We start from the raw sequence: 22,796 nt of genomic DNA on the forward strand, positions 1-22,796 counted from the left end.
ATGGATAGACTCGGAGAGTGTTATTCGAAGTGAATTAAGTCAGTCAAAGAAAGACAAATACCATATGATTTAACTTACATGTGGAATCTAATAAGCAAAACAAAATAGAAACAGATGCAAAGAGACAGAGAATAGACTGACATTTATCAGAGGGGAGGAGGTTGGGGATTGGGTGAAAAAGGTGAAGGGATTAAGCAACCCTCCCCACCGCCCCTCCCGACACACACCAAACTCATAGACACAGACAACAATATGGTGATTACCAGAGGGAAGGGGAGGCAAAAGAGGGTAAAGGGAGGATAAATGGTGATGGAAGGAGACTTGATATTTTATTAACCAATGTCTCCTCAATAAATTAATAAAAATTTTAAAAAAAGAGTTAGCTTAGACAAATTATTATTTTAAATAGATGAAAATTTAAAGTAATATATAGACACTGATATTATTGTGGGAATCTTATACAGCATGTATTTTTTAATTGATTCACATGAAGTCAGAAACTTCAGAAACAGTTGTCACTAGAGGGTATTTATTTATTTATTTATTTATTTTTATTTTTTATTTTATTTATTTTTTTTTTTACTGATATAATTATTTTTATTTTATTTTTTATTTTTTTTTATTTTTCGCTTAAAGTATTACAAAGGGTATTACATAAGTGTCCTTTTCCCCCCACCGCCCTTGACAAGCCCCTGCCTTCCCTTACCCCCCAGTGTCTTATGTCCATTAGTTATGGTTATATGGGTGCATACAAGTCCTTCGGTTGATCTCTTACTCCCCTCCCTCCTGTCCCCCAACCCTCCCTGGCCTTCCCACTGCAGTCCGACAATCAGTTTGAGGCGGCTCTGCCACTGTATTTATTATTGTTCAAAAGTTTGTAATGGTCTTAATTATCCATGAAAGAGTGAGATCATGTGGTATTTTTCCTTCATTGACTGGCTTGTTTCACTTAGCATAATGCTCTCCAGTTCCATCCATGCTGTTGCAAATGGTAGGATTTCCTTCTTTTTAACAGCAGCATAGTATTCCATCGTGTAGATGTACCACAGTTTTCTAATCCATTCATCTACTGATGGGCACTTAGGCTGTTTCCAGATCTTAGCTATGGTGAATTGTGCTGCTATGAACATAGGGGTGCATATATCCTTTCTGATTGGTGGTTCTGGTTTCTTGGGATATATTCCTAGAAGTGGGATCACAGGGTCAAATGGGAGTTCCATTTCCAATTTTTTGAGGAACCTCCATACTGCCTTCCATAGTGGCTGCACCAGTCTGCATTCCCACCAGCAGTGCACAAGTGTTCCTTTTTCTCCACATCCTCTCCAGCACTTGTCGTTTGTTGATGTGTTGATGATGGCCATTCTGACAGGTGTGAGATGGTACCTCATTGTTGTTTTGATTTGCATCTCTTGGATGATTAATCACTAGAGGGTATTTAGAAATAAAATACACTAGAGTTTTGAAGCTAAACTCTACACTAGAGTTTTGAAGCTAATGCTCTCAGGTAGTCTTTCTTGTTTAGTTAAATAAAAGTGTGTGTCTGTGTGTGTGTGTATGGAGGGGGGCTGTTTGCAGAATTTGCCTGTATATTCTAAAACTATGCCCCTTAATCAAAGATGGAGTTTTTACCCTTATTGGGAGATTAATAGTTACCATGGAAATGTCTTGGCCATTTATTTTTAATTTCATTTATTTATTTATTTAATATTTATTCAAAATAGTTATTGATTAATCACTATGTGTCAGGCAGGCACTGTTTTAGCTGCTGATCTTGTTGAGTTTATATTCTTTTTAAATAGATAAATTATAATGTGGTGATAATTATTACATGAAGAGTCAGATAACAGGAATAAAGAGTCAAGGCTAGTGATGCTCTATTAGCGAAGGAAGTCAGGGCAGTCCTCTCCAATACAGTGACATTGGAGCCGACACCTAAGGAAGAAGGTGAGCCATGCTGGTATGGCGGGGGGAGCGGGGGGGAGAATCATCCAGACAGAGAACACAAGTGCAAAGGCCCGAGGTGGATGGGCTTGAGGAGCAGGAAGGATGCCAGTGTGGGAAAAGCAAAGTGTGAGTGGGAGGTGGGGGAGGAAGGGGCCTGCAGGTAAGACCGAAGCAGCAGTGGAGTCCAGGTCATGTAGGATCATTTCAGGAAGTGCCACAAATAAGTGAAAATTTCCATGTAGTGCATCCTGAAAGTTCTCAGGCCTTTTCTCAACTCCTGAGCAGCAATATTTTCAATTAGATTTAGAAATGCAATACATTGTACCTGTCAATTTATTAAACACATAAATAACTTCCATCCACATTGTTAAAACCAATGGTCCCAGAAGTCAGGTGCCATTGGTAGGTCCCTCCTGCCTCCTTAGGCATCTTATTTACTTTCTAGTCTCCCCTCTACTTCATTTCTCAGTCTCTTTGGCTGGCTCTTCTTCATCCTCTTCATCTCTGGATGGTGGAGTGTCTCAGGTCTCAGTCCAAGGGGAAAGGGATGGGGATATGGGGCATAACTGTTAATTCTCATAACAGTTCCATGAAGTACATACTTCTGCAATCTTCATTTTACAGTTGCAAATCTGAGGCACAGATAAATTGCCCACATAATTAATAAGGAGCAGTTGCAGGAATGGAAGGATACCATCTAATAAATATTCACATTAGGATAGCTATTATCTACACTAATAAAAGAGAAACATGCAAATTGGTGTCACTCCGCTACCCTTCCCATTGGCTAATCAGGGCGATATGCAAAGTAACTGCCAGCCAAGATGGCGGCCGGCAGCCAGGCAGCTTGAAGCGAACATGAGGCTTGCTTGCTCCAGTGATGGAGGACTCCAATGTTCCCCGCCTGCCGCTGCCGGCCTCTGAGCTTGCAGTTTGAAACATTGTTACAAATATAGAAGCTAAACAAAACCCCAGAAACCTGCTTTCAGCCAGCCGGGATCTCAGAGCTGGAGTTGAAACAGTGTTTCGATTATAGAACCCAAACAAACCAGATACCTGCTTTCAGCAGCCGAGGCCTAAGAGCTGGAGCCAAGCCTCAGAGCTAAAGCTGGCCCAGAATAAAAAAGAAAAAAAAGAAAAAAAGGAGCGGTTGGGAGCTTCAGTCACCCGCCAGCCTGAAAACAGCCCTCAGCCCCTCACCCAGACTGGCCAGGCACCCTAGTGGGGACGCCCACACTGAAGGGGGTGTGACCAGATGCAAACAGCCATCATCCCCTCACCCAGGCTGGCCAGGCACCCCAGTGGGGACCCCCACCCTGATCCAGAACACCCTTCAGGGCAAACCAGCCGGCACCCACCTGTGCACCAGGCCTCTATCCTATATAGTAAAAGGGTAATATGCCTCCCAGCACCGGGATCAGCGGAGCCGCTAGGCCTTCCGGCACCGGGATCAGTGTGACGGGGGCAGCGCCCAAACCTCCTGATCGCCCTGCGGCTCTGTGTGTGACAGGGTGCGGCGCCCGAACCCCCCCACCCCCACCCCACGGGCCCTGCTCTGTGTGTGACGGGGTAGAGCCATAACCTCCCCATTGGCCCTGCCTTGAGTGTGACAGGGTGCGGCGCCCCAACCCCCTGATCCGCCCTGCTCTGTGAGTGACAGGGGGCGGTGCCCCAACTCCCCTATCAGCCCTACTCTGTGAGTGACAGGGTGGAGCTCCTCAACCCCCTGATGGGCCCTGCTCTGTGCGTGACGGGGGGAGCTCCCCAACCCCCTGATCGACCCTGCTCTGTGCGTGACAGAGTATGGAGCCCCAACCCCCCTGATGGGCCCTGCTCTGTGAGTGACGGGGGCAGCGCCCCAACCCCCTGATTGGCCCTGCTCTGTGGGTGACAGGGGGCGGCGCCGCAACCTCCCCATCGACCCTGCCTTGAGTGTGACAGGGGGCGGTGCCCCAACCCCCCAATCGGCCCTACCCTGAGCGTGACTGAGGGTGGCATCGCAACCTCCCAATCCACCCTGCTCTGTGCATGACAGGGAGCGGCGCCCCAGCTCCCCAATCAGCCCTGCTCTGAGCCCGACCAGGGGCTGCACCTAGGGATTGGGCCTGCCCTCTGCCACCCGGGAGCAGGCCTAACCCAGCAGGTCATTATCTCCCGAGGGGTCCCAGACTACGAGAGGGCACAGGCCGGGCTGAGGGACCCCTCCTCCCCCCGTGAGTGCACAAGTTTTTGTGCACCGGGCCTCTAGTCTATATATATAATAGGCTAATATGCAAAGTGTCCCCTTGGGAGTTCAACCAGAAGACCAGAAGTTCGCTCGCTCACTATGATGTTTGCTGACTACCACGGGCCTGGCCAGCAGCTGGAAGGCCCCAATCGGCCCTGATCACTGGCCAGGCCTAGGGACCCTACCTGTGCATGAATTTTGTGCATCGGCTCTCCAGTTATCTATAAACTTTGATCTTGAGTGGTGACTTGCATCACAAATATGCTGAGCTTAGGCAGGGTCATGCCAGTAGAATAAAAAACTAAGTCATATTGAGATAAAACTATATATCATACTTAGGCATATTTTACTATCCATTTTGAGATGTGGATATTATATACATAATAAAGTGCATATAATCCAAGAGACAGATTTCAAAACTTAAATGTGAGCAGCTTATTTTTAAATGAAATGGCGTCTTGCATGTGAATTTTGATTACCTTGCTCAGCTCCCCAAGGCCCCTTGTTCAACTTTCTTGCCTAAATGAGTTTTAAAGGGAAAGAATAAAAACATAATTCTAGAAGTTTTTTCACCTCTGGGTGAATTCCTTTCATAGTCTTTTCATATAGGGAAGAAGAATTTATTCACAATGTTAGTAAAAGGGTGAGAAATTTCTTTACACCTCAAGACTGTCAAACCATAAATGTCTATTTCTAAGTTCTTGGAACCAACAAACTCAGAACTCACATCCGTTACTTCAATAAATATACTCACACTTACAGCCCAGCATCATAGAACTGCAGAATCAGTGGAGACCCTGGGATGAAGAGTTAAAAAATGAATCTGCGGAAAAGAAAGAATACCCCTATAGAAAAACACCTGCGCAGAATAATTGGATAAAAAGTGCAAAATTAAATTTATATATTTTACATTGTGCCTTTGGAGATTAAAGTAGAAACCTATTGGGTGGCCAGGTGAGGACTGAGGGACAGAGAGGGTTAGACATTTATTAATTGGAGTATTATATTCCTTGACATCTTAAACTTCTAGCTGTAGAGGCTGCTTGTCATTTTGGGGTTGCACCCTCCCTATGTTCTTTTTTTTTTATTGATTTTTTACAGAGAGGAAGGGAGAGAGATAGAGAGTTAGAAACATCGATGAGAGAGACATCGATCAGCTGCCTCCTGCACATCCCCCACCGGGGATGTGCCCGCAACCCAGGTACATGCCCTTGACCGGAATCGAACCCGGGACCTTTCAGTCCGCAGGCCGACGCTCTATCCACTGAGCCAAACCGGTTTCGGCTACCCTCCCTAGGTTCTTAAAGTCACACTTCACTCTTAGCCCCACCCTCCTACCTGGAGGTGAAACTGATTAGTTTCAGTTCTGTCATTTGCGACTTAAAAGGGTTCTGACTTCTGGCTTGTGAGATTAGCAAACCCAGCTGGGATGAGGAACTTTCTCACACCCAAGCTCTTGGTCTAGTTTCAGTAGAACTATTCCTCCCTCTGCTGGAAGCTGTTCGCATTGACCAGGTCTCAAGGAGCGGGTGGCAGAAACAGCTCCTGTCACTCCCTTCCAAGTACAAGCTGTTGGACCTTACTCACCTTACGTTGCTTCCGTGAGCCTCAATTTTTGCATCATTAAAATATTAATGTTAAAAAATGACCTTTCAAGATAGTTTGAAGAGTTAAATGGCCACATAAAAGGCACCTAATCAATGAAAGATATTATGATTAGACCATTTTAGGGAAGACAGACAGCCTGTTCCTCAAGTTTTTCAAGGTGGTAAAATATTGTTGTTTTTCTGGGTCTGAGAAAACATACATATATTATGTCAACCTAAGAAGCTGTTTGCTGCAGGGTATAATTTAAAACACTGCTCAAAGACCAATGGGAATATTCCTTGGTCAGGGATACGATAACTAGACATCATCAAGATGTGAACTATCCCTAATTTAATAGTATTCCAATACATTTCAATGGCGGAACAGTCTTCGTTTCTCCTGGGACCTGGGAGAAGGACGTCCTATAACAGCATGAAGCAACTGCTGTAGAGTAGAAATGGGTGCTGTAGGGTGTTTAGGCAGAGTGAGCCTGAGGGGAGACTGAGTTATCTTACAATGCTACCACGTAGTCAGCAACCGTATTCTGGTTCATGAAGACTATGGAGTTGGGAGCGGGATGGGACACACTATAAGACTTAATCTTGCCTATGAAAAGTACTCCAGTCATTTGCATGCTAATTCAGGCTCAACACATTACTCAGTCTTTTGGGATTAGGGCTGCCAGGTAAAATACAGATGCCCAGTTAAATTGAATTTCAGATAAAACTGAAACACTTTTTAAAATTTGTTTTAAAAATGAGACATTTGGCACACACTTATACAAAAATCATGATTTATTGTTTATCTAAAATTCAAATTTAACTGGGCATCCTGTATTTTTATTTGCTAACTCTGGCAATCCCATCTGGAGTTCCTCCTTTTCCCTTCTTCCCCTTTCCTGGCATCTAGGTAGGGCAGGAAGCTTGGGTAACAGCATTGCATCAGAGGCGCAGCCTGCGGCCTGCACACAGCCCTTCCTGAGGGGCCTCTTGCCATTTTGGGCAGCAGCCTCTCCTCTCAGTGCGTCCTTTGCCCCTATGATCTGCAGTCTGTTCTCTTGGCAGGATCAGGGTTCCGGGTATGGGGTGCTCTAAGGACTCAGCAGCATCCTGTTTCTCTCATGGTTTTGGCTGTCAATCCCATGGCTTCTGCTTTGGGGTCCTGTGACCTTATTTCTCAGCTGCTTCTCTAGCTCTCTCATGGGGCATTGGAACTTTGTCAGATCTCCCTCAAGTCCCACTGAACTGAGGGAAACTTGAGGGTGACCTCTCTCTCTCCCCATTCCTTCTGGAAGTTCAATGATAAATACACTAAACCTTCATAGAGGCGTCACCAAATGGGTTCCATCCCGGGGGCTGGCCCTGCCTGGCTCTTGACTAGCGCAGGAAAGAATTTAAGAACGAGTAGAGTGAGATCCAAAGCAAGTCTTATTTGGGGAAAGTTTTATATAGGGAGAGAGAGGCCAGGAAGCCGGTCTCCTGCTTGCAAGTCTGACCGGTGCCATTGCAGAAGTACACGTCTCAGTGGATGCGGGCAAACTCACGTGTGAATTGTGCGCTGGGTCTGGTTCCTAATATGCTCCATTCTGGAAGTGCCTTGGTGCCCCTTCTACTTGTGGTGTCAGTTTTTTATTTTTTAATCTTTATTGTAAAAAAATAAAATCTTTATTGTTGAAAGTATTACATATGTCCCCTTCCCCACTCCCCCAATTGATCTCTTTTAACCCATCTCCATCTCCTGCTCCAGGCCTTCACCACATATGGACATAGGGGTGCGTACATTATTTCTGATTGGTGTTTTGGATTTCTTAGGATATATTCCTAGAAGTGGGATCACTGGGTCAAATGGTGGTTCCATATTTAATTTGTTGAGGAAACCCCAATAGTGTTTTCCATAATGGCCGCACCAGTCTATTCCCAACAGCAGTGTACTAGGGTTCCCTTTTCCCAATAGCAGTGTACTAGGGTTCCCTTTTCCCAATAGCAGTGTACTAGGGTTCACAGGTGTGAGGTGATATCGTTTTAATTTGCATCTCTCTGATGATCAGTGACTTTTAGCATTTTTTCATATGTCTCTTGGCCATCTGTATGTCTGCTTTGGAGAAGTGTCTATTCAGATCCTTTGTCCATTTTTAATTGGATTGTTTATCTTCCTTCTGTTAAGTTGTATGAGTTCCTTATATATTTTGGATATTAAACCTTTATCTGATGTTGCATTGCCAACAGTGCCAACTATTCCCATATAGTGGGCTCCCTTTTCATTTCTTTCTCAATGGAGAGATTTGGTGTTACTATCTCAATCAAATGATCAGACTTACCTTCTAACATGGATCAGACATTATGTGCTAATTCTTAATGTGATGCAATAAGAAGTATATTACATCACCTAGGTGGTATAGTTGCTAAATATGTTATACCTGAGTCAAACCATGAAGAGACAACCAGTCAAATCAATTATAGAAAATTCTATAAGATAACCAGCCTGAATTCTTTTTAAAAAGTCGGTATCCTGAAAAACAAAATCAAAGGCAGGGGGATACTTCTGGTTAAGAGATTAAAGAGACAAGCCCTGACCGGTTTGGCTCAGTGGATAGAGCATCTGTCTGCAGATTCAAGGGTCCCAGGTTCGATTCCAGTCAGGGGCATGTACCTTGCTTGCGGGTGCATCCCCGGTGGGGGGTGTGCGGGAGGCAGCTGATTGATGTTTCTCTCATCGATGTTTCTAGCTCTCTATCCTTTTCCCTTCCTCTCTGTAAGAAATCAATAATATATATTTTTTTAAAAAAAGAGATTAAAGAGAAAAAACAATATGCACATGTAAACCTTGTTTGGATCCTGAATTGGAAAAAAAATCTATAAAATCTATTTTGGGGGGCCATTGGGGAAATTTAGGTATGGATTGTAAATGAGATATTATTGAATTAATATAAAATTTTTGATGTGATAATGATATTATATACAGGAGAGTACACTTATTCTTAGAAGATGCTGAAATATTTAGGGATAAACTATCATCACATCTTCATCTTATTTTCAAACACTTCAGCAAAATTAATAAAACCAATGTGGAAATGTTAATAACTGATATATCTAGGTAAAAGGCATAGATAAAAGTTTTTGTCATATAATTTTACTTTTCTGCAGGTTTGAAATTTTTCAAAATAAAAAGTTGGAGGAACATTCTTGGCTCTTCCATTTGAGTTACTCATTCTCAGATAAGTTTTTAATTCATTCAATACAAATTTATTTAGCACCTACTGTTACATACTCTTATAGGTTACTGGGGAATGGTAATGAATTAAATAGATTGTTTGCTAACTTGTTTCCTCAATCATAAGCGGAGATACAGTAATAGCACCTCCACATAACCTAATGCTTGTTGTGGAGTAGACACTCAATAAATATTAACTACTATAATTCAACTTTGTCTATTGTTGACCTACTTCTATCCATTTGACCTTTGGTCTTTCAACTGTATTCTAAATAAAAAGGCATAATCCTCCATCTTATTATTCTTATTTTTGTTAATATTATTATGCATTTGAAGTTTTGGAGAGAAGATATATAAAGTCAAAACAAAGATAAAGTGGTTAGGGGTTATATTTTCCTAATTAGGCTTGTATATATGTGACTATTCTAAGGCTTAAAGTTTATATTCATATAGATTTTATTGATAATTATGTCCTGGTCTAAGATTGGGTTATAAGCTAGAAGCAATTAAAAAAAGGTTTCTAAATTTTTAAAAAAGTAGATATTGAACTGATTAAATACTTAAAAACATTGGAAATTCCAATAATCTTGTCTCTTTTACAAACTGTGTATATTTAACATGTTATTTTTTCTATATAAGGATTAAGAGCACTCCTCCCACATTACTCCACCCACTCATGTTTTCAAATGCTAATGGCTCGGTCTGATAAATGTACACTTCATTCTAAGCCCATCCCATAAAATTTATCTTTGAGGTCCAAAACTTCCCTTTCAGTGTAGACTGAGATCATAGCTCATAACTTATCACACCAAGAATTACGGAAATGCAATAATACTACAAAAACAAAAACTTAAAATTGATAGGGGTGACCCAATAATTAAAAGTAGTAAGTGATACATTTGGGTGAAGTGTATTTTCAAGTGTTTATTAAAAAAAAAAACCAAAACAGAATATTTCTACTTTCTGATTTTTCTCTTACAACTTTAGAGCATACCAAAACAATTATTCATATATTAGCATTAATATCAAGCATACCATATATCTTATGAATTTTACATTGCATTTCAATATTTGTCTACTAACAATATAGTAAATTGTTTTTATTACATATTCTGGGTAGAATTAAAATAAATAACACACAAATAATTTAATATTTTTTATGGAATACCTACTATGTTCCAGGCTTTGGGAGCACAAAAATAAATAAATGGTCCCTGCCATCAGAAAGCTCACAGTTTAAAGGGGGAGACAGACAGATAAACAGACAAATTTAATGCAGTGTGGCAGCCTTGAGAATGGCATGCACAAAGAACTGTGGGGAACCTTCGGAGGGCCACTTAATCCAGAATGGTAGAAGTTAGGGATGGTGTCCAGATTAAGATGATAAGTTTTACAAAAGAGGTTGCCAAGAAAAGAATGAATGGGGGAGGGGGTGATAGGAAACACATTCCTAAAGAGGGGGTTGCCAAATAGTCTTAGAGATTGGACTGCCTGATCTTTAAGGCACCTTCCAACTCTAAGAAGACCATAAGAGACAAGCACTCATCCCCTGCTTGATTCAACAAAGAGAATTTGTAGAGAATGGGGCATCTTTCTGATATTTGCCTATTTGTTAAACATTGGTTTACTGGATCCTTATTTTTCATGCTATAGAGCACAGTGTAAGAAGAAAACCCCATCCTAACTAAAATCTTTTGTAGACAGACACCTTCTACTATGGTGCTGGCCACAGATTCAGAATGAACAATCTGGTAGAGTGTATACCATGGCACCTACTTTTAAGAAAAAGAGAACAAACATTAAATTAAAGGTTACTGGAAAGCTATAAACTTTAGCAAAGTCAGGTATTTAGGGTTCTCTGAAACAATATTTTTCTTTTACATGTGGAGAAAACAAAAAGGAGCTGTCCTTTGTCTTAGTTATCTATGAGTAAAACACTAGATGGTGCTACAAGATGGGCAGAAAGAGAGCTTTGCTAAGAAAAATAGAATGGCAGTTCTGATGGTAGTTAAGCATTCTGAATATTTTCCATAACTTTTCAGTCTCAGAACAAGTTTTAGCCCCATGGTCAGATTAATTTGAAACTAAACCACAAACCTAGCACATTTTATAATGGTTTCAATGTTTATCAGTTCAATCTGATTTCACTGAAATGGAAAACTTAAAGTTATTGAAATATAAATTTACTATACATTTAAACATATTGCTGTTAATTTAACTTGGGTTATCTTCCCATGAGCCTAGTTATGACTACTACTCAATGATCTCTAAGACGGCTTCTTCAAATGGTATCCTGAATTTTTGAATTATTATTAATCAGAAAATGCCAAACTCTCTTATCATTCAAGTACCACAATATACTGACACAAATACATGAAACAATACATTTTGGAATTACTCTACTGGTACATCATTTCTTACATAAAAAACATTTCATGATTTGTCACGTTACATTAAAACCAGAAAAATATTTTTCACTAAAGTGCCAAGTAAAAACAAAGCTTTACTTTTACAATATTTTCTATTTTTAAATGTTAAATATTTTAAAAGGCACATAACAACAACAAAAAAAGAATGGGTAAAGAGATACCTTTTGCAACCTAAGAGTCATTTTAGGTTTAAATTCTCACAGTTATGAAATCTGTTTGTGATTTGGTCTTTTCAGTTCTGCTTCTAGAATTTCCCCCCACGTTTCTGCATCCATTGGGCACATGATTGTTTCTGGTAGGCTAATAGGAGAACATATGTTGCTGTATCTGCCACTTAGCCATCCAAGTTTCACTTGACTCTTCTGGTAATTCCTCAGTAGTATGTCCTGAAAGAGGTAAAGCAGCAGCATCACAGAAGGTAGTAGGTTGCTGCCTGATGAGTTGAGTTTGTTTGAAACCAGAGAAGCTGATTGACAGGGCTGAAAAGAAGATTAAATTTTTACATTGATATACGCATATACTACTAAATTTGTGTGTGTGTGTGTGTGTGTGTGTATATATACAGTGTGAACCATAGAGTTTGCTGGGGGTTTTGGATAATGTGAAGTTAAAAGAAGTAGCCACTTTCCTTCTGGTTAACAGAGGAAAATGCCTTAATTTAAGATTGAAAAAATGTTAAAGGGTGGATGGGAGATAGTATGGTTTGCAGGAAAAGAATAATAATTCAACTTTAAGTTCAAAAGCCAACAAACACACTTGAATGTCATTCTGTATGTGGAATCCTACCTCATCCAAGCAGGAAGCAGAGTTTGGTTCACACCTACCACCGTGTACTTAAGAATACTGCAGACCACAAAAATGACACTTACCCTCCAGGAATAACCGCTTTTCCGATCATCATCTACTTCTCTTTTGCACACAGCTCGTACAGCCAAGCAATGAGGTTTCCATAAGCGGTCATTGTTTCTTATTGTGGCAAACCAGCTCATGCATGTCATTGAAGCCCTGCACAAACTCTGAACGTCCAGCTGACTGAAAATGTGTAAAGTAACTTCTTGAGGCAGCCACATAAAAAAGTTATTTTGATTCATTTTTTTCCTTCTCAGTATCCACAGAGTTCAAGTCTATATCAGAAACTCTTGAATTATGGTTCCTCTTGAAGTTATTCTGCATAGCTTGATGTTTTAGTTAATTATCCGCATAGGTAATCTAAAAAGCAGAGTTCAAATTTATTCAGTCTCTTCAGTTCAGACTATGGGTCCCACTCTGAGCCAGGTAACTGTTCGGGCATGATTTTAAAAACTTTAACTTTCTTGACTTGAGCTTTTCAATCTGTAAAATGAGGTCGATAATGGTCTTCACGTGTATGTCCTTGCTAGGATTAACAAGGAAAACGTGTGAATTATCTAGTTTCACATCTGGATTGCACACTGGGGATACTGGACAAATGTTACTTCTCTTCTTCTTTTTAATATTGTTAGTAAATGGGTTTGCTAGTAAACATGTGTCTTTTTGCTTGCTCCCAAAGAACATTATCTTAAAAAAGACTATGATTTATTGAGTTTAGTAGAAATGCCTATTGTGAGAACACATTCAAACTACTTATTGAAAATAGCTTCAAAAATGTGTAGGATTAAATTCTATTAAACTCCTGAATACTCACTGTCTGTGGGAACTGATGCCCTGTCATTAAGGTCTTCACCTACAATTTACAACCTAATCATAAACCTGATGGACATTTAGTAGTTTATATAAGAAGTAGAGGCCCGATGCACAAATATTTGTGCACTTGGCGGGGAGGGGGGTCCCTCAGCCTGGCCTGTGCCCTCTCGCAGTCTGGGACCTCTCAGGGGATGACCACCTGCTGGCTTAGGCCCGCTCCCCGGGGGATTGGGCCTAAGATGGCAATCAGACATCCCTCTGGCAGCCCGGCAGCCCTCGGGGGATGTCCACTTGCCAGCGGAGAGCAGGCCTAAACTGCAGTTGGCCATCCTTAGTGCTGCTGAGGAGGCAGGAGAGGCTCCCACCACCATCGTTGTACTGGCAGCCATCAGCCTGGCTTGTGGCTGAGCACAGCTCATCCCATGTGAGAGCACCCTGACCACCAGAGGGCAGCTCCTGCATTGAGTGCCTGCCCCCTGGTGGTCAGTGTGTGTCATAGTGACCAGTCATTCTCAGTCCTTCTGCTGTTAGGGTCAGTTTGCATATTACTCTTTTACTATATAGGATAGAGGCATGGTACACGTGTTGGGGCAGGCTGGTTTGCCCTGAATGGTGTCCTGGAACAGGGTGGGGGTCCCGCTGGGGTGCCTGGCCATCCTGGGTGAAGGGCTGATGGCTGTTTGCAGGCTGGTCACGCCCCCTCCAGTGGGGACCCTCACCCCATGGAGGTTTGGCCAGCCTGGGTGAGGGGCTGATGGCTGTTTGCAGCTGGTCACACCCCCTTCAGGGTGGGGGTCCCCACTGGGATGTCTGGCCAGTCTGGGTAAGGGGCTGAGGGCCGTTTTCAGGCTGGCGGGTGACTGAAGCTCCCAACCTCTCCTTTTTTCCTTTATTTTTTATTTTTTATTCTGGGATTTATTTACCTTCTATGGCTGTCACTGGAACTGAGAGCTGGCTTTAGCTCTGAAGCACGGCTCCAGCTCTGAGACCTCAGCTGCTGAAAGCAGGTATCTGGATTTATTTACCTTCTATAATTGAAACACTGTTGCGGCTCCAGCTCTGAGGCCGGCTGGCTGAAAGCAGGTTTCTGGGGTTTGTTTAGCTTCTATAATTGCAACATTGTTTCTTAGACTGCAGCTCAGAGGCCAGCAGCGGCAGGCGGGGAACCTTTGCTTCCTCCATCACTGGAGCAAGCAAGCCTCCTGTTCGCTTCAGCTGCCTGGCTGCTGGCCGCCATCTTGGTTGGCAGTTAATTTGCATATCACCCTGATTAGCCAATGGGAAAGGGTAGCGAAGTTATGGTTAATTATCATGTTTCTCTATTATTAGATAGGATTGTTTATCAACTTGTATCTAATGGGTAGGTGCTCACATTAGACACAGATACTATCTGAAATGGATAAGAGGTTGAGGTCAGGGTTACAACGACACAAAGTCTCAAATATTCAATTCCATGATAAGATGAGTGTTTTAGAAATGGCCTCGTGAAGCTATCCTACTTGTGCAATTAATTATGAACCAAGGATAATAATCACTGAGGCAATCAAGCACCAGTGTGACCGACCACTAAAATGTTTATTATTCATTTAGGTACAGCATGTAACTACTGATTGGGGTGGTGAACTCACAATACCATATACAGATAATATATTATAGAATTGTACCCCTGGAACCTATATAATTTTCTTGACCAATGTCACCCCAATAAATTCAATAAAATATTGAAAATAAATAAATACACAAAAACTAATCTTGTACCTTTATTTCTACCAATTACTATATTGAAAGTGTCCTGTATAAATGTAATTATAAGTTAAACTAATGCATAAAGTATTTTTTTTTCCTAACTGAAAAAAAAAAATTCCAGTTTTGGCTAATTTACCTGAGGTGCATGGTGCAGGCTTCCAAAATCAGTTGAAAGCATGGAGCTATTTTTGCATATGAAGACAGCTTTATACTTACTTAAAATTAGTTTATTTCATTTAGCACTTGTATAATAGGGATTGATGGTGATGGAGGAGGATTTTGAGATACAGCTAAATACTTCTTTAACTTAGCTCATGACAATTCCCCATTTCCAAATGAACTATTCACCTACATGTTCTGGACTACCAAGGCCACAGTTGCTCCCATTCAGTTGGTTGTTTATAATCCAAAGTAACTATGCTGGTGAGAGTTTTAATGCCTGTATTCATCAGAGGACTTCCTCTTGAGGCTTTGGGGAAGTAAAAAACCAAAGAGGTAAAAACAAGATTTATGAGTCATCCCCAAGTTTTGGCCAAGCACCACCCCTCCCGTCTCATCATCAAAACAAACCAAAGCCAAACCATATTCTTGAAAAGAATCTCATATTAGGAGAACATTGCTACTTGTTACTACTTCCAGGATCTCACTGGGGAATAAAATGCGCCTTCTCATTAGTTACTCCACAGGAGGCAGAAGAAGGCTTTTGAATTTGTGAGGTTCCTAAAATCCCACTAGACATCTTTCTTATGAGTCCAGTTTTGCCTGGATGCCTAGAAAACTATCCTCTTTCTGCCTGTTCTTTACGAACCAAACTGCCGAATTACCTCTGGAATTAGGGAAGGGCTCGTCCCCGTTCAGGTGTCACTCGGACGGAGATGGATCCAGAGGCAGGAGAGACCTGGCCGCGGACGCCTCCCGGCGTTCGGGAAGCCCCCCACCCTGTCCAGACCCCGCAAATCGGAAGAAGTGACCTCGCGTCCCCCCCTGAGCCCTCCTTTTTGCGTGCCCCACGCAGGCTGCAGCTGACAGCTCAAGAACACAGCTGACAATAACAACTCTGAGCACCGGCTGTCACTTCAGCTCTGCGGCACTGAGCCGAGGCGGCGCTGGCGCAGGGGCCACGCCCCCGAGACAGCCGGCCGGATGGGGGCTGGACGGGAAGGAATGACCTTACCTGCTGGAAGGTGCCGGGTTCTCCTCCAGCGGTTTAAATCCTCTGGCCACTGAATCCCATCCCCGGGTCCCCCTGGCCCCGCCCACTCTAGCCGGTCCTTGCTGACTCTGATTTTGCGTTGGCGTAGAGAGGAGCGCGCATTGCCTTTTGGGATCGGTAGTTTTACTAGGGCGTCTCCGCTGGGCCAGGCAGGAGAAGGACGGCGCGACGGACTACAAGGTCCGGCGTCCTCCCAGCCAGGTGGGCGGTGGGAGGGGAATGGGGACCGGCTCAGCCGGGGTTTTAAACAGTAGTTGGCGTACTGGCAAAGGGGGAGTCCTCGATTGTGTCACTGGTCCGATTGGAGAGGCGGGACTCGGGACGAGTCACTCGGGCCCCAGCTGCGGGAGAACTTGACACACCCGGGCCAATTCCAGCTCCCCGCTGTGTTTTTCTGGGGGGCCTGCCCAGGCTCCGCGCGTGTCCCTGGAAGGCGGAAACGGCTGCGGGGACCGTCTCCTGGCGGAGGGGCCTGATCCTCGCCGCCATGTCCGGGGGCTTTGAGTTGCAGCCGCGGGACGGCGGCCCCCGGGTGGCCCTGGCGCCCGGGGAGACGGTGATCGGCCGCGGACCGCTGCTGGGAGTAAGTGTGCGAGGGCTCGGCCGGACCGAGAGCCGTGTCGCGAACGGTCTCGCTCGCTTCTGCGGCCCTTTCCCTCCTGAACCTATTCCCCACCACGCTGGCCATGTCTGGATTTTAAAAGTTTGGGGGCAGCACGTTTTTCACTCAACTTGAATCCACTCACACACGTTTCCCTTATGTTGCCTTTAAAAAGCACGGACTTGTGTTATCATCATTATCATCTCATCCGGTGGTCGGCAGACTGTGGCCCTGGGTCCAAATCCAGCCTGTTTTTTGTTTGTTTGTTTTTTTAAATATATTTTATTGATTTTTTTACAGAGAGGAAGGGAGAGGGATAGAGAGTTAGAAACATCGACCAGCCGCCCCCCCCCCTCCCCCCGCCCCCACACACACACTGGGGATGTGCCCACAACCAAGCTACATGGCCTTGACCGGAATCGAACCTGGGACCTTTCAGTCCGCAGACCTATGCTCTATCCACTGAGCCAAACCGGTTATGGCAAAATCCAGCCTGTTTGGAATGGGCCTGCGTCCTAAGAATGGCCCTTAAGTTTTAAAGTGGAAAATGTAAACAACCGGTTAGCCTTTCAGGGGGAATAGTTGCTCCAAGGGCTGTGGATATTGCCTCTTGACTTGACAAACCACAATATTTACACTAGTTTCTGGCTCATTATAGAAAAAAAGTTTGCCAACCCCTGAATTTATCTTTTCTAGAATAATTTCTTTTAAGTTTTTGGCCTCATTGTGTGACTGATGGCCTCACTTTTATCGGTATAGTCTTTCAGTAGCTAACCCTTATGGGGTGTGTAGTGTTGCAGGCATACCAAGTTCTGTAATCCTTTCAAAACCATGGGAGTTAGGTGCTCTTATTATCCTCATTGTTTAGATGAGAAAATTGAGTTGTAGATCGGTTATTTAAAGGCCACACGTAAGGTTTTGGACCCAAAGTGGCACTAAGCTGTTTAATCTCCACCCTCTTTGGGATGTTTAAGAATTAGAAAAGTGGTCTGTTGCATTCTGAAATTTTGTAGCTCTCCTTCTAAATATGTATATGCATATTTTCTTGATAGTCAACATTTCTTTTTTAGTGCCCACTTTGTGCAACACATTTTGTAGACTCTTGCACTGTGGGGCATCCAAATATGAGACATGGGATGATGCCCTCTAGTTTTCTCTTGGACGGTGGAGACAAACCTGTGCCAGTGAGCTAATGCCAGGGAATAATGGGTAGGGACTGTTACTCTGGTTAACCTCCAGTGTCTAAATGGAAACATTGGTATTAGCGCAAGAACCCTTCTCCAAGCAGGAAAAGGTGTGAGAAGGAAGTCAGTCCAAAAGGGGTGAGTGTGTATGTATGTAGTAAGGTTAAGCAAGAAAGTTGAAATTCACCTGTTGGTTATTTTTATTTTTTTACCTGGCAAGTCATTACTTAAATGTTTCAATAACATTGATACTTTTTGCCACAATTTATTAAGCTGTACAAACATTTGAAGGAACTGCCTGGGAGGTTTGTCGTCTACATACCCTTTTCTCTCCTCTTCCTTCTTCCCTATTTCTATCTCTCCCTCTATCCTTTTCTCTCTCCCTCTCTCTCTCTATGTATATCTTTATCTATATCTAAGTTAGGAACTTAGCAGAGTATGTGCTTCATCTAGATCTTTTGACTGGTGACTAATGAGTTTTGATTTGCTTAACAAATTATATCACCAATGCAGAGTTCTATGGATCTAGTTAAAAGATGGATGAGTTTTAGGCCTGTGTTTTATAAACATGTAAGTTGCAGACCCTTTCACCATTTGTAGCTTGATCTTTTGTGTTCTAGGTTTGTTATTGTGATACTAGAGGCCTGGTGCACAAAAATTTGTGCACTCAGGGGGGTTCCCTCAGCCTGGGTTATGCCCTCTCGCACTCTGGGACCCCTTGGAGGATGTCCACCTGCTGGCTTAGACCCGCTCCCTTGTGTATTGGGCCCAAGCTGGCAGTCAGACATCCCTCTGGCAGCCCGGCAGCCCTTGGAGGATGTCTACTTGCCAGTGGGGAGCAGGCCTAAGCTGCAGTCGGACATCCTTAGCACTGCTGAGGATGTGGGAGAGGCTCCCACCACCACTGCTGTAATGGCAGGCATCAGCCTGGCTTGTGGCTGAGCAGAGCTCCCCCTGTGGGAGCGCACTGACCACCAGAGGGCAGCTCCTGCATTGAGCGTCTGCCCCCTAGTGGTCAGTGTGTGTCATAGTGACCAGTCATTCCAAGTCGTTCATTTTAGGGTCAGTTTGCATATTACCCTTTTATTATATAGAATAGAGGCCTGGTACATGGGTGGGGGCCAACTGGTTTGCCCTGAAGGGTGTCCTGGATCAGGGTGGGAGACCTGCTGGGGTGCCTGGCCAGCCTGGGTGAGGGGATGATGGCTGTTTGCAGGCTGCCCAAACCCCCTTCAGGGTGGGGGTCCCCACTGGGGTGCCTGGCCAGTCTGGGTGAGGGGCTGAGGGCTGTTTTCAGACTGACCAAGCCCCCCAGCGAAAGAAGCTCCCAGGCTTTCCTTTTCTTTTTTTTATTCGCTCCAGCTCCGTGGCCATGGCGACTGAAAGCAGGTATCTGGGGTTTATTTACCTTCTATAATTGAAACTTTGTTGCTTTTGAGTGGAGTTCAGTGCCGGCGGCAGACTGGCTTCCTCCATCACTGGAGCAAGCAAGCCTCCTGCTCCCTCCAGCTCCGTGGCTGCGGGCCGCCATCTTGGTTGGGTGAATTTGCATATAGTTGCTCTGATTGGCTGGTGGGCATGGCTTAAGGCATAGCAAAGGTATGGTCAATTTGCATGTTTGTCTATTATTAGGTAAGATGAGCCTATTTGGCTTCTGTTTTTGAAAATGGTAAGGAGTAGAAAGTCAATTATCTGGTCTGGATTTTGCTTTTCCTTTTCAAAGCAAAATCCAGTGATAGGATTCTATTGCCAAATTTGGCAGGCATTAGAAGTGCCTATTAACAATATCCTAAATGCACTGAAGGGAAAATTTGAAGAACTAACAAATCATCTGTGGTTTTTAAGATTTGGGAGCTGACAGACACATGTATTTCTTCTCTGTAGTGGTTAACACTCAATATGAGGGTTGCTTTTCAAACAATAGCAATTCCAGTAAGGTGGGGTTTATTCTTTTTTTTTTTTTTTTTTTGGTAGTATGAGAGAGCAAAGACTTAGTTTTAAGTGGAAAAACTCAGGAAGTTAATTGTAAATTCACATCTATCTGAAATGATCTATAATAATAAGAGTGTAATATATTAATTAGACCAGGCAGCCAAACGACCTTCTAGATGTCATTCCAGAGGTCCTTCTGGATGAAGCCATGGCAGAGGGGTTAGGGGTGATCAGGCAGGCAGGCAAGCAGTTAGGGGCAATCAGTCAGGCAGGCAGAGGAGGTTAGGGGTGCTCAGGCAGGCAGGCAGAGGGGTTAGGGGCGATCAGGCAGACAAGGCAAAGGTGGTTAGGGGCCTTCAGGAAGGCGGGTGAGTGGTTAGGGGTGATCAGGCAGGAAGGCGAGAAATTAGAGGTGATTAGGCAGGCAGAGTGGTTAGGAGCAATCAGGCAGGCTGACAAGCAGTTAGGAGCCAGGCAAGCGGTTAGGAGCCAGCAGTCCAAGATTGCGAGAGGGATGTCTGACTGCCTCTAAGGATCGGGCCTAAACCTGTAGTTGGACATCCTTCAAGGGGTCCCAGGTTGCAAGAGGGTGGAGGCCTGGCTGAGGGACCCTCCCCCAAACCCCACACGAATTTCATGCACTCAGCCTCTAGTATTGGATAATTGGATAAGTGCTGACTAGACTTGTGGGATAATCATTACAACAATGATCCCATTTAACTTTTTACAGACATTACTTTCATAGTATTTATTAGTTTTCTTTCTCTTTTTGTAAAGGCTTTGTTTTGTAAAGCAGTTTTAGGCAGAATTGAGTTGAAAGTACAGAGTCCCATCTACCTCTCCCCTCCACCCCCATCTGCAGCCTCCCCCACTATCAACATCCTGTTTGACCATGGTATGATCTATAAACTTCTATTGTCATGTCATTATCACCCAAAGTCCATAGTTTACAGTGGGGTTCAGTCTTTGTGTACATTTTATGAGTTTTGACGAATGTGTAATGACATGTATCCACCATTGTAGTACCACACAGAATAGTTTCACTGTCTGGAGAATCCTCTGTGCTCTGTCTATTTATTCTTCCTTTCCCTCCCAGTCCCTGGCAACTACTGAACTGTTCACTGTCTCTATAGTTGTACCTTTTGAAGAATATCCTATCATTGGAATCATGCAGTATGCATATGTAGACTTATCAGATTGGCTTCTTTTACTTAGTAATATGTACTTAAGGTTCCATAGCTTTTCATGTTTTTTTAGTGATGAGTAATATTCCATTGTCTGGATGTTCTATAGTTTATCCATTTACCTACTGAAGGACATCTTGGTTACTTCCAAATTTGACAGTTATGACTAAGGCTGTTTTAAACATCTATGCACAGGATTGTATGGTAAGAATGTATTTAGTTTTGTCTTCCAAAGTGGCTATACTATTTGCATTTCTACCAGCAATGAATGAGAGAGAGTTCCCGTCCCAAATCTTCATCAGAGTTTGGTATTGTCAGTGTTTTGGCTTTGGGCCTTCGGGTAGGTGTGTAGTGAGTTACTTTTCTTATGTATATAAAAATTATCATCTGCCTATTTTTTCATATGCCTTCATACTTCTGTATGAACTCCTTTCTCTGGTAACTTGATTCTGTAGGTGGTTTCTGGATATCTGTGTGTTTTTTAAGCTTTGAAGATGATTCTGTTATGAAACCGCAGTTCAACACCACTTCCAGACACACTGTGAAGGATGCTTGGCACAGAATAGGTCTTTAAGAAAGGTCTGCTGAACTGGACTAAATAAGTAACAATTAAGAAACTTTAATTCACCAAAGTCTCAAATGAGGATTTAAATGCAGTTTGTCCTCCTAAACTTTTCTTATGCATTTACTCACCATAATGTCTCTGTCATAATATATTGATGATGAAGATGATGTTCTCACACTTGTATAGCGTTCACCCTGCAAGCTGCATTGCAAGCCAAACAGGTTAGGTGAGTTGAAATTTCAACAGCAGCAAGTCAGCACAGTTCCATCATATTGGCTAACAATTCAGCAACCTTGAATTAGGAGATCAGAAAGTATTGGATTTTACTTTTAAAAATCTTCATGATCCACATTTCATCAGTATTATGGATTTAATAGGTATTTGTGAGATAGCCTGATAACCTTACCATTTACCCTGTTATTCTTATGGAAAAGTATATTCACAAATTTTAAAAAACTACTTCACCTCCAGTAAACGAATAACCTTTGTAAGCTTATTTGTAAATTGGAGTCTGCCTAGTGAGCTTATGGCCAAAATCAAGTATATTTTCTCAAAGTTGTCCTTTCTTTTTTTTAAAATATATATTTCTATTGATTTCAGAGAGGAAGGGAGAGGGAGAAAGAGATAGAAACATCAGTTATTGGCGCCTCCTGCACGCCCCCTATTGGTGATTGTGCCTGCAACCTGCATGTTCCCTGACTGGGAATTGAACCAGGACCTCCTGGTTCATAGGTGGATACTCAACCACTGAGCCACACCCATCAGATCAAAGTTGTCTTTTCTTAATATCATAAATTGGACTTGGGTAAATTCCAAGTGAAATAATAAACATCTTATGTCAATTAATTTTTGCTCTTATGAGGAATAAGATAAACTAATGTAAAGTTATGGTTGAGTCTCAGTGTTGGTGATTGAGCTTTGGAGTGTATGCTGGACCCGATACTGGGAAGCTCTCTAGATAAGAAAACTTTATGGCTTGAAAACTGCTTTATAGTAGCCAGCCTATTCAAGTCAGGTCTTTTTTTTTTTTTTTTTTTCAGGTCTTAATTTTAGATTTTATTGACTTTACACATGCAAACACACACACACACACACAATATGAGGAATTTTATGCAAATCATGCCTAAAATAGATCTTGTGCTTCTTTGGGTTTGTGCATTTTCCCATAACACATACTCAGATCTCAGGTGGTTTTCTATTTTTCTCTGCCATGAAAGTTTGAATTGGTCTATTTTTTATTAGTTGTCGATAGAGCAAACTAGATACTCTTGTGTGAAAGCACTGAAAATTATAAAGTACTGTACAAGGAAAT

The 22,796-nt window shown here is 42.9% G+C and overlaps 1 protein-coding gene across 1 annotated transcript; it reads right to left on the reverse strand.

Annotated features, from left to right (window-relative positions):
- Positions 1 to 9,937: 9,937 nt before the first annotated feature.
- FBXO48 (F-box protein 48) lies at positions 9,938 to 16,045 on the reverse strand. Its single transcript, XM_070428453.1, is given in 4 exon segments — positions 9,938 to 11,783; positions 12,267 to 12,483; positions 12,485 to 12,772; positions 15,980 to 16,045. Coding segments are annotated over 3 exon segments (486 nt in total). The 5' UTR covers positions 12,571 to 12,772; positions 15,980 to 16,045; the 3' UTR covers positions 9,938 to 11,600.
- Positions 16,046 to 22,796: the final 6,751 nt, after the last annotated feature.

Source organism: Myotis yumanensis, unplaced genomic scaffold (genome assembly GCF_028538775.1).
Source record: "Myotis yumanensis isolate MYYU_CA2020_CCGP unplaced genomic scaffold, mMyoYum1.0.hap1 SCAF_11, whole genome shotgun sequence".
NCBI lineage: Eukaryota > Metazoa > Chordata > Mammalia > Chiroptera > Vespertilionidae > Myotis > Myotis yumanensis.